General features: G+C 58.2%; 1 protein-coding gene across 2 annotated transcripts in view; it reads right to left on the bottom strand.

Moving 5' to 3' along the window:
• Window positions 1–1,292: 1,292 nt before the first annotated feature.
• Window positions 1,293–15,218, bottom strand: part of CEP131 (centrosomal protein 131) — a 28,600-nt gene continuing 14,674 nt past the window's right edge. For both annotated transcript variants that reach the window (XM_044983394.1, XM_044983392.1), the window contains exons 15-27: window positions 14,980–15,117; window positions 14,144–14,269; window positions 13,686–13,802; window positions 10,223–10,325; window positions 8,848–9,049; window positions 8,257–8,364; window positions 7,456–7,573; window positions 7,035–7,109; window positions 5,486–5,628; window positions 3,774–3,951; window positions 3,422–3,618; window positions 1,750–1,810; window positions 1,293–1,624 (exon numbers count right to left, since the gene is read on the bottom strand). In XM_044983394.1, the coding sequence (XP_044839329.1) occupies window positions 1,550–1,624; window positions 1,750–1,810; window positions 3,422–3,618; window positions 3,774–3,951; window positions 5,486–5,628; window positions 7,035–7,109; window positions 7,456–7,573; window positions 8,257–8,364; window positions 8,848–9,049; window positions 10,223–10,325; window positions 13,686–13,802; window positions 14,144–14,269; window positions 14,980–15,117 (1,641 nt within the window). In that variant the 3' untranslated portion in view covers window positions 1,293–1,549. The remainder of the gene's footprint in view (window positions 1,625–1,749; window positions 1,811–3,421; window positions 3,619–3,773; window positions 3,952–5,485; window positions 5,629–7,034; window positions 7,110–7,455; window positions 7,574–8,256; window positions 8,365–8,847; window positions 9,050–10,222; window positions 10,326–13,685; window positions 13,803–14,143; window positions 14,270–14,979; window positions 15,118–15,218) is intronic.

Below are 15,218 nucleotides of genomic sequence, written 5' to 3'. Positions count from 1 at the left end.
TGAAAGAACCACCACAATGTTTCGTTCCGAGTGACAAACAGCCTCCACTCCCGAGTGCTCATAACTCTGAGGGGCTAGTGGAACAATGAGAATCCATCTGCACAGGAAGCAGCAATGCTGTAAGGGCCCAGCAAACATTGCTCAGAGCCCAGCCCGCTGTCTTGGCAGATCCTGGCACCATTAGCTGTAATGGTGGCCAATCCCTCTGCTGCAGGCAGGAGCCTGGGGGAGAGGTGCTGGAATGAATGGAGACGGGTGAAGAGACCCCGGAAGGTGCTGTCTCAGCCTTCTGGCCTGAAATGCTGAAGCAGAGGCACCCAGCTGTTGATTCCCTTGGTAGCGTATTTATGCAACAGGGCCCCCGTTATTAAAGGGTGTCAGTGCTAGTGGCAGGTGGTGGACTAAAGCCTGGGGACTGAATTCCGCTCCCTTGGCACCAGATAGCTTCTTCTGTGCTGCCTCACCGCTGGCAGGAGCTCAGCCGACGCCGTGTCTACCCCAGTTATGGAGAAGGCCGTGCTTGAAGCAGCCTTCTGCGCATGGCACGGAGCGTGACTGTACGGGCTGTGCTGGCTGATCACTAGCACCAGGCCTGGGTGAGTGAGTCGCCAAGGAGGAGCAGCCTGCTGCGGTGGGAACCTTAGCCGGGATTTCCTGACTCTGATGCAGTTAAAATGCGAGCGTTAACCTGGCACTGAAGGCAGGGCGGGGTGCGTGTTGTGTACCAGCCAGCAGGATCGCCAGGCTGGAGAGCACAGCCCTGACCAGAGACACGTAACCCAGGGCTTCTGCTGATCACCCATGGGACAGCGATAGCTCACTCACCCCCACTGCCATGGGCTCAGTACAGTGGTCTACCGATGTCGGCCACACCCAGAAGCGTAGTGATTGGGGAATGGAAGCCGCGGTCCGGCTTGGTGTGTGGGCGTAAGGAAAGCAGAGGGGGCTGAGGGCTGGCTCAGCTCTGCTGGTAGAAAGCAGTGAAGGTGCATTCCCCACTAACCGCTCTGCTCCATCCCTCCAGCCCTTTGCTGCAAAGTGGGGACGAGTCCTCATTCACCGCGGGCAGCCAGAGTGTCTGGATCACACTAATCCCTTGCATCTGACCGAGAGAAAAACCCAGGGACCAGCAGGTGTTCGGGGGAGGCCCAGGGCATGGGCCCACGCTGATGAAGGGTGGGAGGACTTGCCCTGGTGCATACCCAGATGCTGCTCAGTAAAGGGGTCAAACGTTTGCTCTTTCAGCAACTGCACAGCACCTGCCCGTCCCCCCAGCAACCACAGATCAGATGGACTTTAGAAACACGCACGCAGTTTACTGTTAAAATACCACACAAAAGCCTGAGCACTGGGAGTCCTCTCCAGCAAGGGGTCAGGCCGAGGCACAAGTAACGGAAGTTGTAAAAGGAGAACAGCACAGGAGGGGGAGACTCCACTTCCAGCCCTGCGCACACGGAGCACAGACCCACAACGGGCCACTTCCTGCGACATGGGAGCCCTTGTTCCTGCCGTACTGTGGGAGGGCGACGGCGCCCTGGCGGCTGGGCTGCTAGTTAGCAGCCAGCAACTGTTTCCGCTGTTGCTCCAGCAGGGCCTCCAGGTGATCTGCCCGCTTCACAGCTGCCTGGAGCACACAAGACAGGAGAGGGAGCCGAGGTTAGACACGTGGCAGAGGGGCACAAGGAGGGACAGAACCGGTGCCAGAGACACTACCCCAGCATCAAGGCTCCTGCCCGCAGGGACACTTACTTCGTACTGTTTCCGAAGAACATTCACCGTCTCCTCTTTCTTCACGATGGCCATCTTCACTCTGCACGGAGACAAGGGAGACACCCGACGGCCGTGCTAAACACCTGACACATGGCTGGGATTCAGCACAGCAGCGGCCAGCGACAGGCGCTGGCGAGGTGACAACCGTCCCTCTCCTCTCCGGGGACTCACGAGCACACTCATCGAGCCTGCTGCGCTGACGAGGGGGTGTCGTGCATCGGAGGTTAATACAACCCTTGCTCCCTGTTTCTGCCACCCTCTCGCACTCTTCCCTGTTATGACATGGAACAGTTTGGGGACTGGATCAAGCTACCAGTGCCGAGGAGGAGGAGGTAACTTACCCAAAATGCACTGAGCTGACTTGAACCCTAAACACTGCCTTTCCTTTCCAGCCTCTCGCAGGTGCTAGCCGCACTCCTCTGCCGCTTTGCCAGCAGCCTAGCACAGCCCTTTCGGCTCCAGCAATGCCCTTGGCACCAGTCTTCCTAGCGCCAACTTCCCAGCGACTGCATGTAGCAGAGAGCTGGACTCGTCACCTCACGCACAGCGTGCTGGTCTCTGCAGCAGCCTCGGCCCTGCAGGGAGGTCACCGATGCTCACCCTGCTGGATGCACGGTGGGGAAGCCGGCAGGCTGAGAGAGGAAGTGTCTCACCCCAAGCCACAAAACATGTCAGTGTCAGAGCAGGGAGCTGCTCCCAGATCTCCTGACTCAGCCTTGTGCCTTACCACAAGACCATCCTCCCTCGTCAAGAACACGAGGGGCAGAGATGGGCCCAGGCGGTGGGGACGAGGGGACACGCAGAGGGGCTGGAGCGGTCACACAGCCTGTGTGCAGACACCAGCACACCGCACCCAGGGCCCATTCCTCCCCAGGAACCTGCCGAGTCCTGAGCGCACTTAAAACCACACAGCACGAAGGACAATGCCCGCAGCCAGCCCCAGGAGTTCATGTCACTGTAGTGCTCCACCCGACGCTGCCGGTCAAGAACCCCTCGCCCCAGCTTTGCCTGCCAGGAAACAGCCCGTCCCCCTCCCACCTGGCCTGATGGTGCAGTCCCCCCCCCCCCCCTCCAGCTGAGGGCTCTGTGCCAGAATTCCCCACCTTCCCTGATAGCGGGATCACCTCCCGGTCTGCTCGGCCAGATTCTCAGTGCTGCCGTTTGCCATCTTTGGCACACTAGGTCTACAGAGCCAGGTCTGCTGCAGGGGCGGCCTGGCTACATCCATGGCAGCACCTGATTGGAGCCGATCGTAGGCCGGGTATAACCCAGTTGCTCCCAGCGCTCCTGGATAATCACACTGAACGGCGCATGTGTGCGCACACGTCTGCACTCCTCTGCCCTCTCCCGGCAGGAATATCTACAGCACCAGACCAGCTAGAGCCGCTGGGCCAGCGAAGGAGCAGCTCCTGGGGCTCTCCAAGGAGAGGCCCATATGTCTGGTGCCATAGGGCTGCCACTGGGCCCAGAGGGATCAGCAGCAGAAACCACAGGCAGGTAGCTACAGTGACCCACGGCTCCATGCAGGCAGACGTGTTAGAAAATGCCGTGCTGGGACCCCGTGTGACATGGGTCTGTTTTGCATACGTGACACAGGCCGTGGGGCTCGAGCTGCCCCCCAAGCCCCACGGAGCATGAGCTCAGCCCTCACCTCTTATGAACCTCCTCCAGCTCTTCATCCTTGTCCCGCGCTATCCTGTCCAGCTCCAAGCGCTGGCGGGCTCTCATCTCCGACATCTCTGCCTTCAGCCGCTTGTTCTCCTCCTCCGTCCCCACCAGCCTGTCCGCAAACTCCTGGCGAATCACCTCCGACAGACTGCTCCTCTCCTTGGCCAGCTGGTCCTTCACCTGCAGGGGACAGGAGAAGTGAGGTGCTCTGAGGGGCACGGAGCATCCAGGGGGAGCTCAGTGCTATACGAGGGGGGGCTCACTGGAGAGCATCCCACACACCTGGGCAGCAGAGCTCCTGCCTAGTCCCAGTGCACAGCCTGCCCCTCACCCACCTTCCTGATGTCTTCCACCTCCTGCTCCTTGTGCTTTACGAGGCCCTGCAGGTGCATGTTCTCGCCTTCCCGCTCAGCCAGCCGCCCCTTCAGCTCGTTGCAGCGCTCCTGCAGCTTCCGCTCAGACCTCTCCAGCTCCTGCAGCTCCGCTTCGTACTTGTCTCGGACCCTCTTTATCCTGGGGGAAAACACAGGAACAGCCGGCCTGGATCAGAGCCGAGGCCCATCTAGCCCCGTTTCCCACCCCCAGCCAGCACCGGATGAGAGGTGTAAGAGCCCCACAGCAGTAGATCCGGGATAATCTTACTCCACATTGGGTCTCAGCCTTAAGCAGATGGTTTCATATCCCTGCCCCAAAGATGTAATTCTGGTAACTCTGGATGTTCTTGTTGTCCACAGAAATGTTCCATCCCTTTTTGAATCTTGTTAAATTATTGGCCTTAACTGCCTGTGGCAGTGGGTTCCACAGGCTAACCACACGTTGGGTGGAAAACCCTTCCTGTCGTCATTTTTCAATTTCCCACCTTTGAACTAAGTAGCACGTCCCATGGTTTGAGGGTGTGGGGCAGGCAAGGATGCTGGGTAAATAAGGCCCTAACAGGAGTCAGGTTACAGGGGAGGGAAGCTCGGTGAAGGACATCAAACTAAGACAGCTTTCACTCCCATAGGTGGCCTCCTCAGCCACCTGCATGGCATTGTGGGAACCAGACACTGGGCCTGTATAAAGGAGGCCTGCCCAACGGCTATGGAATATCATTTGCAATCCCTCCTGGTTTATTTAACCACTTCCCAGCCAGGGGCGGCTCTAGCCATTTCGCCGCCCCAAGCACGGTGGCACGCCGCGGGGGGCGGGGGGGGGGGGGCGCTCTGCTGGTCGCCGGTCCTGCGGCTCCGGTGGATCTCCCACAGACGTGCCTGCGGAGGGTCCGCTGGTCCCACGGCTTCGGTGGAGCATCCGCAGGCATGCCTGCGGGAGGTCCACCGGAGCCGCCTGCCACCCTCCCAGCGACCGGCAGAGCGCCCCCCGCAGCATGCCGCCCCAAGCATGCGCTTGGCGTGCTGGGGCCTGGAGCCGCCCCTGTTCCCAGCCATGGGCATGGATGGGTGCCACCAGAGCTTTTCTGTGGGGAAGCATCTGCTTCGCCATTCAGCACTCAATGGTGCAAACCTTCATGCATGCTACCTCTTCGCTCCAAAATTAACAGTGTTCAAAGTGCACACACAACTGTGTGCCTAACTAGGTATGCAAGGTTGCGAGTGACGGTGCAAACTACTGTGCACCTTAATTCCTGGGCCAGGGTGCTCCAGAGCCCCCCAACTCACTGATTGGCAGAGGCCTTGGAGGTTTTTCGCCTTCCTCTGCAGCGTGGGGCATCAGTCACTTGCTGAAGGATTCTCTGCAGCGTGAGGTCTTCAAACCACAATTTGAGGACTTCAATAACTCAGACATAGGTTAGGGGTTTGTTATAGAAGTGGATGGGTAAGATTCTGTGGCCCGCGTTGTGCAGGAGGTCAGACTAGATGATCATAATGGTCCCTTCTGACCTTAGAGTCTATGAACCACTGCTCTCCTCCACTGAGGTATGGAGCCTGGGGCATCCTCCCACACTCCGGGTAGCGTATTCTTGGCAGGGAGAGGTGGGCCCAGCTACAGAGCAGGGCTCACTCACACAGGCTCAGTACGTCCCTATGGCCACCTGGCCCCTTCTTACCTGTTTTCTGCCACCCTCTCACATTCTTCCTTGGTAGACGACATGTCGGCCTCCAGGCGCTGGATGACCAGCTCAATCTCTTTGTCCCTCTCTTTCCTCACCTCCTCCTTCAGCTCCCGCTCCCGGGAGAGCAGCCAGGCCTCCTGGGGACAGAGTCAGACATGGGGTCAGGTGGCAGGAGATCCAATTACAATGCGGACTGGAGGAGGGAAGAGGGGGCAGCTTCAGTGAGCAGCTGTTGTGATAACTGGGCCGACGCATTTACCCTAACTGTGAGTTCAACTGTGGGAAGTGACTGAAAGTTCATACGGTGCCACAACAACCAGGCCAACAAACGCCGATGGGGAAAGGTGCAACAGGAAGAGACAGACAATCAGTCCAAACCAAAAGGCTTCCTGCTACATCTCAAGGGCTGCGTTAAAATCATGCCTGATAAACAAGAACAATGTGACACCAGAAATTATGAACCACCTTGGTGCGCTGGAAATCAGGCCAACAGAATGAGAGGCTGGGCTTCCCCACCCACCACTTCTTTTTGAGGTCCCCAGAAGTGACTTGGGGTTGGGGGCTACCGCAGCACTGGCTGAACGAAAGCAGGGGAAGGCATTAGCTTTGCCATTAGAGTTACCAGCTCCTGGGACCCTGGACTTTTTCCTTCCTAATCCTGAGCAGACCAGGATAGAGAGGGGGGCGCCCAGGTGACATCATCACCTCCACTGGCTCCAGCTGAGTCCTGACCACCACCTGGGATGTGAGACTGTCACACTCCTCCCCCCACCTGGTGTCTTCTTCCCCACTTTATTTTTCTCTTGGCTATCTCCCTGCTTTTTCCTTCTGTCTGAGGAGTGTCTGGCTTAGCCAGCCACCACAGTGTATTTTGCAACAGTGCTGCGAGCCTGTGACCAGAAAGGCAGCGAAATGCAAGGTCCTAAACAGCCTGTCGCTGGTACACGTTTGCCAGGTCTCAGGGTGGCTGATCAGATCGTGGGCTGGGCCTGGGGTTTCCCAGCAGCGAGGATGCAAGTGAGAGTTAACAGCAGAGACTGAAGCTGCATTTTCTCTCATCGCTGTTCTTCTCTCTCCCCTTTTGTGGGTCTTTGTCTTGTTTTGTCCTCTAGGAAGCGGGATGGGACTTTAACAGCAGCGCCAGCTCCAGCCCCCCTCGACTAAAGCCATCCCTTTCCCCAAAGACGGTTATCACCGTCTTAACACCATCCAAGAGACGGTCAGACAAGGGGGGGCTTTGTAAAACCTCTCTCCAGCTACAGGGAAAGGGAACAAGGGCTGCTGTCAGCATGAAAGCTTTACTCAACCCGTTATATTCCAAAGGCTCTCACTGGGTTTCTGTCCCGTTACTACCAGGCGAGAAGGCCGTTGAATGGTGTGTTTGCCATGGTGCTAAACGGGCTCAGGTCTCGGGTACCAGCCCCCAGACTGGCACTGTTTAATGCTGGACAGTGACTGGGTCATGTTAACACCGACTCTTTGGGCCTGAATAGTCCATCTAAATTCATACAACAGCCACATTCGCAGCCACGTGTGCCGTTACCTCCTTCTTCATGTAGTTGGCCTCCCACGCCTGCTTCTCAATCTCCAGCCTGTCCTTCAGCACCTTCACCTCCGCCTGCAGGAGGGAACAGTAGGTGAGAAACCTGCTCAAGGGAGTGCCACGCACCGCTGGCCAGCCAGAATGCCCCATGCCTTCCGCAGGCGAGGCCCAGCCCCTGCTCCAGGGGGGAGTCTGCTTCACCCAGCACACTGCTGAGAGGGGGCTTGGACCAGCGCGGCAAGCTGCACCCAGTGCAGGAATGTGGGTGTCCAATCTGCACCCCATGGCTGACAGGAGTGTGGGGTGCAGCTCATTCCAATCTGCTCACCAGGCCAGCCTCAGGGCACCCACGGGGCTATTCTATCGCCCAGGGCTAGAGCCAGGAGGAGACCACGCGCATGGGCTGGGGTCTGGGGCAGACCTGGTGCCGCCTCTCCTGCTCTTCCTTCCCCTTTTCGTACTCCTCCTTCAGCGCCTTGGTGACTATGGAGCCGTTCTCCTCCAGCTGCCGCCTCAGCTCCTCCAGCTCCGCTCTCTGCCTGTCGGACACAGGGTCAGCGCTGTCAGATCACTGTCACAATGCCCCTCACCAACCCATGGCCAGCGAGCTGGCAGCCCTACTGGACTCAGCAGGACTCTCGCCAGGTGTCAGTGGCCCACCCTGGCCCCTTCCAGCACTCGCAGCACGGCCTCCCCAGTAAAAAGCCAGCCCTGCTATCCCTAGGCCCAGCAATGCTCGTCCCTCCATGAGCTCCCTCACTGCAGCCAGACTGGGCCATTCCAGACAGGAAACAGAGCCATTCTGCTTCCACAACCCGGGGAGCAGGAACTGGCCGTCTCCGCTCACCGGGGAGCGCAGTGAGAAGAACCTCACAGCTGACCTCTTCTCCAAGCCCCACCCGGCGGGATCAGAGCTGCTTTCCCAGCCCTTTCCTCCAGTGTGCTTGCGACCGCGCCCCAGGGCACAGGCTGCAGGGTCTGCCAAAGCCAGTGGGAACGGCAGCCCCTGAGAGACATGGGGGCCGGCGGAGACAGGATTTGGCCGAAAGGTCTGCACTCCTGCTGGACTAACAACATGGTTTTAGCCAGTTCCTTGCTCAGGGAAGAGCCTGAGACCCCCAGTTCCACCAGGAGACTGGTAACGCCCAGCACGGGCATTCGCCTCAGACAGCCCAGACGAGGTGGGTGGCGTGAGGCAGAGCCCGATGCCTAGTCTCTGCACCTGGCTGCCTGCTGATTGAGCCGCTCCTTCTCCTCAGCGACCTCGCTGTAGAGCCGGCGGCGCTGCTGCTGGAGTGCCTGCTCCTCCTGCTCCAGGTGCTTCTCGTACCTGCCGTGGGGGAAGGACCGCTCAGGGGACTCGCCTGCCCTCACAATGCTGGCCCTCCGGGGTTAGGAGTTTCTTAGTGGGACTCAGATCTGCAGGGCCGCTTGCCTCTCCGCCCCCTGCAATGCCCCAGCCCTGTTACGCCGCTCTAGCTTTGCAGGAAGCATTCGTTTCCCTGCAAGCTGCCCTCGCCTCTCCTCTGAACGTGGGGAAGGAACTTCTGCAGCTGAAATCCACCAGCAGGCCGCAGGCGAACAGAGGATATTGGCAGCTCATCTCCGGCTGGGGTGCTGGAACAGTCTGGCCCATGGGTGCTAGTTTATCCAAGTGGGTGGGACACATGAAGGCTTGAGGCAAAGCTGCAGCTGCCCATCCAGCCTAGGGGTGATTATCTCCCCCGACACCCTCCCGACTCCCGCACAGGGCAGAAGCAGATGGGAAGGATCCAGTGTGAAACTCCAGCCCTTCCTGTGGGTCCCTACGTACCGCTGCCTGGCCAGCTCCCTCTCCCGCTGGCCCTGCTCCTCCTTCTCCCGCTCCAGGAGCTCCCTCAGCTCCTCCGTCTGGCGGATGTAGCGCTGGGCTGCCCGTTCGTCCGACTGAAGCAGCTCTGCCTCGTGCAGCGTCTTCAGCTTCTTGATCTCCTGCTTGTGTTTGGCGATTAGCTTCTGGATCTCAGGCTCCAGCCCTGGGGGTTGAGGCGGGGGACACTCAGCTGGTGATACTCATGGGGAAGGATAATGGTTCCACACAGCCCAGGTGAATGGGTCTCTCAGAGTGTAACATACTCACAATGTCCTCGGAAGGCGAGTAATGGCTCTGCCAGTGGTTAGCTCTCACCATGTCATGGCCTGGAGACAGGACAGGCAGCTCAAGGAGTGGGAGGAAGGGGGGAGCGACCCAAGCTTTCCAGCTTCAGGACTGACTACCCCATAACATCGATGGGGCAGGCTCTGAGTCCTTCCACCGTGCTCCCGGGGAACTAAATAAAACACTCTGCTGTACCCAACTCAGAGCTAACCCTTCTTCTGGGCTTCGCCGCGGCCTGCTCGAGTGTAAACTGCCAGGGGCAGGGACCGGCCTTGCATCGCATGCAGCATTACTTATGGGGCGCGGGGGCGGGGACTTGCTGAGCCCTGTGCAGAAGTCAAGGTCCTCAGCTCAAGAAACTTAAAGTCCACGAAGAGCATGAACCAGTCACTTTATTGTCAGCTCTGGCCAAAACGCAGCCTGGGGGCGGGAAGAGGGAGCTGCCAACAGGAAGGACAAAGGACCCAGAAAGCGCAGTAAGGAAGGACCCTGCACTGGCACCTAGGAGAAGGGGCTGGATGGGCTAACAGGGCTTTCCCCTCTCTAGCTGCTAACGCTCTGTCTGCTGTGACTACTCAGTACTTGGCAACTGGAATAAAGGACAAAACCAGCAGGGAACCTTCACTGTTACTGTGAGCTGAGCTTCAAAAGGGAGATGACAAAGAAAAGCACAAAGGCAGGGCCAGGATATGGAAACGCACCATGGGCAATTCCTGAGCCTCCCCACCCGGGTTGTTGATTTAAGTTACTGTTCAGGGGCATGTGTCAGAAAACAGGCTCTTGGCTCCTCAGAAGAGCCTGCTCTCAGCCCAGTACCTCACAACCCTCCTAGCCACGACTAGCTGGGGAGTCAGAACAGGCGATTCCAGCTCCTGCTCTCACCTGACCAGGCTGGAAATGCACAAGCAGAATAGCCCTGACATGTGGGCTCTCCAATGAGGTGTCAGCAGCTCCTTATGGGCGGGGTGCCCGCTGGTGGGGGTGTGCATGTGGGGGGGAGGGACAGGCACACACTGGCTTTCACACCTGCAGAGAAAGGAACCTTCTGTACCTTTCACAGTGATTTCTTTGATCTTCTTGGTTTTCTCATCAATCCATTTCTCCCGGCGGATTTTCTCAGTCGCACTCATCAGCTCCTTGAGTTTCTTGATCTCCTGTTGGGAAGCGAATATCAAAACTTCAGAGACAAGATGGAAGGCAAAAAAACTCCTTACAAATGCAGGTTTTCCCATTGAGAGGAAAGTCCCTAGCACCAGGCAAGAGCCAATGACCTTTGCTACGCATGGACAACCTGGACAGCCGCAGCCCAAGCACGCACCCCACAGCTAGGCAAAGACACACTGTCCCAGTGCCTTTACCCCTCTCCTTTGACGGGGCCACTACAGCCCTGCGGAGCTCAGAAAACAGGAGCAGGGGAGTTACCTGTTGTAGTAGGAAGCCCTTGGAAACCAGCTGGAAATGTGGTTTAGGGTGAATCCAGGCTGATGGTGCCTATCTGAGGACAGAGAGAGGCACCTGTGCACATCCATGCGCACATGCAGTTACCTGCCTGGAGAGGCGTGTACGGAGTGCCGTGTTCTTTGATTTTCCAAACCCCTGCAAGCCCCGATTCAGCACGGGAGCTATAGGAGGAGGACAGACAGATGCACCTTTCACAGGAGCTTGCAACGTCACAGTTGAATCCACACAAGCTTTACAATGCCACACAGCTCTGCTAAAGAGGATGTTTTCTGGCCTTCCTGCAGCAGGCTGTGCAGGGCATGTCACTCCTTCCTTAGACACTACTGCTTTGCCAACTGCTTCCAATTCTGTGGGCACAGGTGATGCTGGACACTCCAGGTCCTACTGCTCTCTAGGGCGCTTGTTTGGGAGAGCCAGGATGCTAGCTCCAGCGTCCTGGCCAGTCAAATATAAATCATTAACATTTGGCATTAATAAGTTTCCATGGAGGTTTCCGTTGAATATAGCATGCTCTAATTGCTGGCCGGAACGCAGTGCTCCTTGTCCACACAGGCTGCAAAGCACCCTGAATCCTTTCGGATGTAAAACACTACTGAACCGTAAGACAGCTGTATGACCTGGACTCTGTTTGGAAGGATGGAGGGAGGGGGCCATTCCAAAGGGTCTCTGGCTCTCTCTGGACAGTGCGACCCCCTCTAGGGAGAGGAGACAGCGAATTGCACAGCAGCAAAGTCAGAAGAGGAAGAGAATGATGGCTCTGACTCAGCCCGAGCCCAGTAACCAGTGCAGGCAGGCAGTGCGGTCGTGCCTGTTATTGTCAATGACCAACCCTCTGTGTCCAGCTGTGAAATCCTCCACACCCTCCCTGCCCCAGGCAGGGGTTTGCCTATTACCATCTTGATGCTTTCATCTGTGGGTGCTCAGAGAAAGTAGCAGCTCCAGGTCAGCCAGACAGTGCACGGAACAGAGGTGCATGGCACAGAGAGAGCCAAGAATAGATTTATCTCCCATAGGGGGGCCAGAGTGTGCCAGACTGGGGAGAAACCCAAAGTCAGAGAGCCTGGCTGGGAGCAGAAACCCAGCAGGGGACTGTGGTGATGACAGGAAGATGCAGCCAAGCGGGTGAGTTAACACGTGGACAGTGCTGGAACAGCACTAAGGAGTCTCACAGCGGGTCCTGCACCAGAGCATCGCTGCCCCTGCTCACACAGGCGAGTGAGCGCAAGTCACACCTCAGCTTCCTGTTAACCGGCTCCAGGAAGTGCTGAAGGGGTGGGGGCTGCACATGAAAGCACCAACTGCTCATTCACCCCGTGACTCAGAAAGCAGATGCAGCAGAAGGGAGCAGCCGAACTAGCTGGGCAGTGGGGCCAATACAGAAACCTGCAGCTCTCAAAAGAGCCGAGTGGCAGGAAGGTCCCATGAACCCACTTCCTCTGCGCTGACCAGCATGTGACTGGGGCTAGGAAGGAAAGGAGAAGGGGTTCTTAACTGCTTGGCAACTCGGCTGGCCCTTGAGAAGCCGAGAAAGGGAATTTAACCCATCACATAAAGGATGACCCGGGGCTGGGGCACCAGCGTGCGACTCAGGAAGCCTGGGTTCAACTCCCTGCTCTGCCACAGACATCCCGTGTGACCTTGGCAAGTCCCTCAGTCTCTCTGGGCCTCAGCTCCCCTCTGTACCATGGGGCTAACAGCCCTGGCCTGCTGCACACGGGGGCGTGAGGATAAATGCACTAAAGATACTACGGTCATGGGGGCCAGATGAGTAAGTGGGGCAGACAGATCATGGCAGGAGCCCTCAGCCCGGGTCTGTACCACCCCTCACTGTCCCCAGCTAGTCTCTCGCTGCGGCGGAATCAGCCTCACATCTCGACCACGTGCTGGGCCAGCTCAGCCCACTGCAAGATGCGAGTCACCCAGAGGCTCCGGGGAGCACGAGCGCACTTGCCTTTCCCTCCTGTCTGGACTCAAACTCTGGCTTAAAACCAAAGTGAAACGAGTTTGGTGGGTCTTGACTTAGTTTCTATGCGTCCACGTGACAAAGTGGCCACGGTTTGATGCTAACGGCTGTCTCCGCTCCATGCAGGGCTAGGAAATAAACAGCAGGAGGTGCGACAGGTCAGGACTGGGGTTCGTTGGCAGGGAGCTAAGAGCACAATAGCAGGAGGTGCAGGAGGCCAGTTGTCAGTGTGCGTGGGAGGGTCGGGCACCCTCGCCAAGGAGTCAGTTCAGAGCTGCTGAGACTGGCTGACGAGAACAGATCCAAACTCCCTCTGAGCAAGGCGAGGAGATGGGTTGCTGCTCTGTCTGACCAGCGCACAGGGACTGAGTCATGAGTAAAACCCGGGCAAAGGGAAACGCAGGATGAGCGTTCCGCCCGACGAGGCAGCATCCCGCCGAGGGATGGAGCGCGGCGGGAAGGGGAAACAAGCTGAGCTCTCAGAGGCCCTTTGCCATCGCTCACTCCTAGGGTTCCCCAACCCACATTACCCTCAGGCCCTGCGCATTTCCAGCCTGGGAACAAGCCCCTCTTTACAGGATCCAAAGCCACCGTGAGAAATTCTTCTGCAGAGGCAGGTTTGTTCTGGTGCCTAGCATCCCTCTCCACTGGAGTAAGGCCTCACCCGGCACTGCCCAGCGGGCTTGGGGCGTCACCTCCGCAGCCTGGCTTCAGTTGGGAAACAGGCCGTCCTCAGCAATCTGACACCAACGGCTTTCCATTGCGAGCCCGGCTCTAATTCCAGTCTGCCCGGCCAGGCAGGGCTCGAATGTAATGCAGCAGCCCCAGTCAGTCAGGATGGAAGCCTCTACCTGGGAACGACGTGCTTCCCGCCTCCTCTGGCTTGCCAGCTAGACTCAGACTGGGGGAAGCTGTGCTCTCTCCCTTTCATCAGCAGAGGTAGTCAGGACCTAAGAAAGCCCCCAGATTGGAGAGGAGACACTATGTTCTGCCTCCGCTTGCACTCCGCTGTGATGGTCTCAGAGCAAGTCTCGTCTCTGCACTTCCCACCCCCCAGCCATCCCTCCCTCCCTCCTCTACACCTTCTCACCAGCTCATGCTGCTCCTGCATTTGGGAAATCTTCTTGGTGTATTTCTGGTCCACCTGCTTCAGCTCTGCCACCACAGCCTCGCACTTCTCACTCAGAACCTTCTTATCGTCAATCAGCTGAGAGAGAGGGTGGGGAAGGTTAGGTCACCCCGCTCGGGACCCAGCACCCACGTCGTGGGCACTGACTCCACTGCAGGTCCTTGGGAAGTTAAAGGATGCTCTGCCAGCTAACTACCCCGAAGGCTGGTATAGAACCTGCTCCCTCCCCACCAGGCAGCCCCTTGCTGGAGAATGGGAAGCAGGGCCCCGCCCCCCTCACCCCCAGGCACAAGGGCCTTTGGAAGGAGTTTGTAACTGGAGCAGACTCCCAATGCTTCAGGAAGGATCATTGGAGGGGTGCGAGGAGGGGGCTCCTGGCTTCGTGATTCGAAAGCGTCCCACCCGGGAGGGGAGATTACCTGGTCGATGAAGGCCAGGTGTCTCTGGATTGCAGCCTCGTACTGCTCTCTCTGCAGCTGGAGCTGGTGGCTAAGCTCCTTCTCCGTCTCTTTGACATGCCGCACGGTCAGTTCCCGCTGTTGTGCCTGTCAGGCGCAGGGGAAATAACCACAGGACATTAGGGGGAGCTGCCCACAGGGAGCCGGGGCTGGCATGACCAGGGCACAGAGAGGGCAGAGACCAGGAATGGTGCCTGCCCACTAGGTTCAGCTTGACTGGGGTTGAAGGCTCCCATTCTAGCCTCCTGGGGCTGCCAGGTCCCAGTGTGAGTGGGTGGGGAGGAGAGAAAGGGAGCAGAGCACAGACTGGGCAGGTGGGGCCAGCAGTCCTGGCATGCTAGTGCCCTTCCCTTTCCTGAAGAGTTGCAGGCTGGATCAGGAGCGTGGCCAGGACTCAACCAGCTCCCATTAGGGTCACTGACTCTGTCGGGCACTTTGGCAGTACAGAGAAGGCTCAGAAGTTCCCACCTGACTGGGCATCTTGTGGACAAGGAGAGTGAGGGTGAGCGCACCATGGCGGGAAGGGATTGCCCAGCCCCCGAGCTGGGCTTTCCCAGACCACTGCCAATGGCTCAGCCCACGTCAGCTCAGGATCCATCCCTCTGGTTCCTCCACGATAGCTTGGCACCGTGATGGAGAGGATCTGTCCCTAACTTGCCATGGGAATTTAGCCTGGCAAAATGCTCGCCCTTTGGTGCAGGGGGTGGTACAGTTGCCCTCTCAGATGGTAGAGAGTGCAGGCCAGCCCTGAAGGCCAGCTCTGGTTCCCACTGCTGCTGAGTGTCTGGGCTACCCACCAGCGCGGTCTGCAGCAGGGTGATGGCTCGCTTCTTCTCCTCCACCTCCAGTTTCAGCCTCATGATGGAGCTGGTCACCTCTGTTGCTACGGCTGAAGCTTGCTCCAGGTGGGCCACCTCCTCTTCCGACAAGAGCCCCTGGGAGAAGAAACCAGCTCAGTGTAGGACCAGGAGACCCCCTCTTCCCCCCAGCTCATTCCCACCACCATCCACCCCCAGGTGTCCAGAGGCAGGAGGGA

The sequence above is a fragment of the Mauremys mutica genome, chromosome 12 (assembly GCF_020497125.1).
Source record: "Mauremys mutica isolate MM-2020 ecotype Southern chromosome 12, ASM2049712v1, whole genome shotgun sequence".
Lineage (NCBI taxonomy): Eukaryota > Metazoa > Chordata > Testudines > Geoemydidae > Mauremys > Mauremys mutica.
Note: the sequence above shows the minus strand (reverse complement) of the source record. Positions and strands in the feature narration are given on the sequence as shown.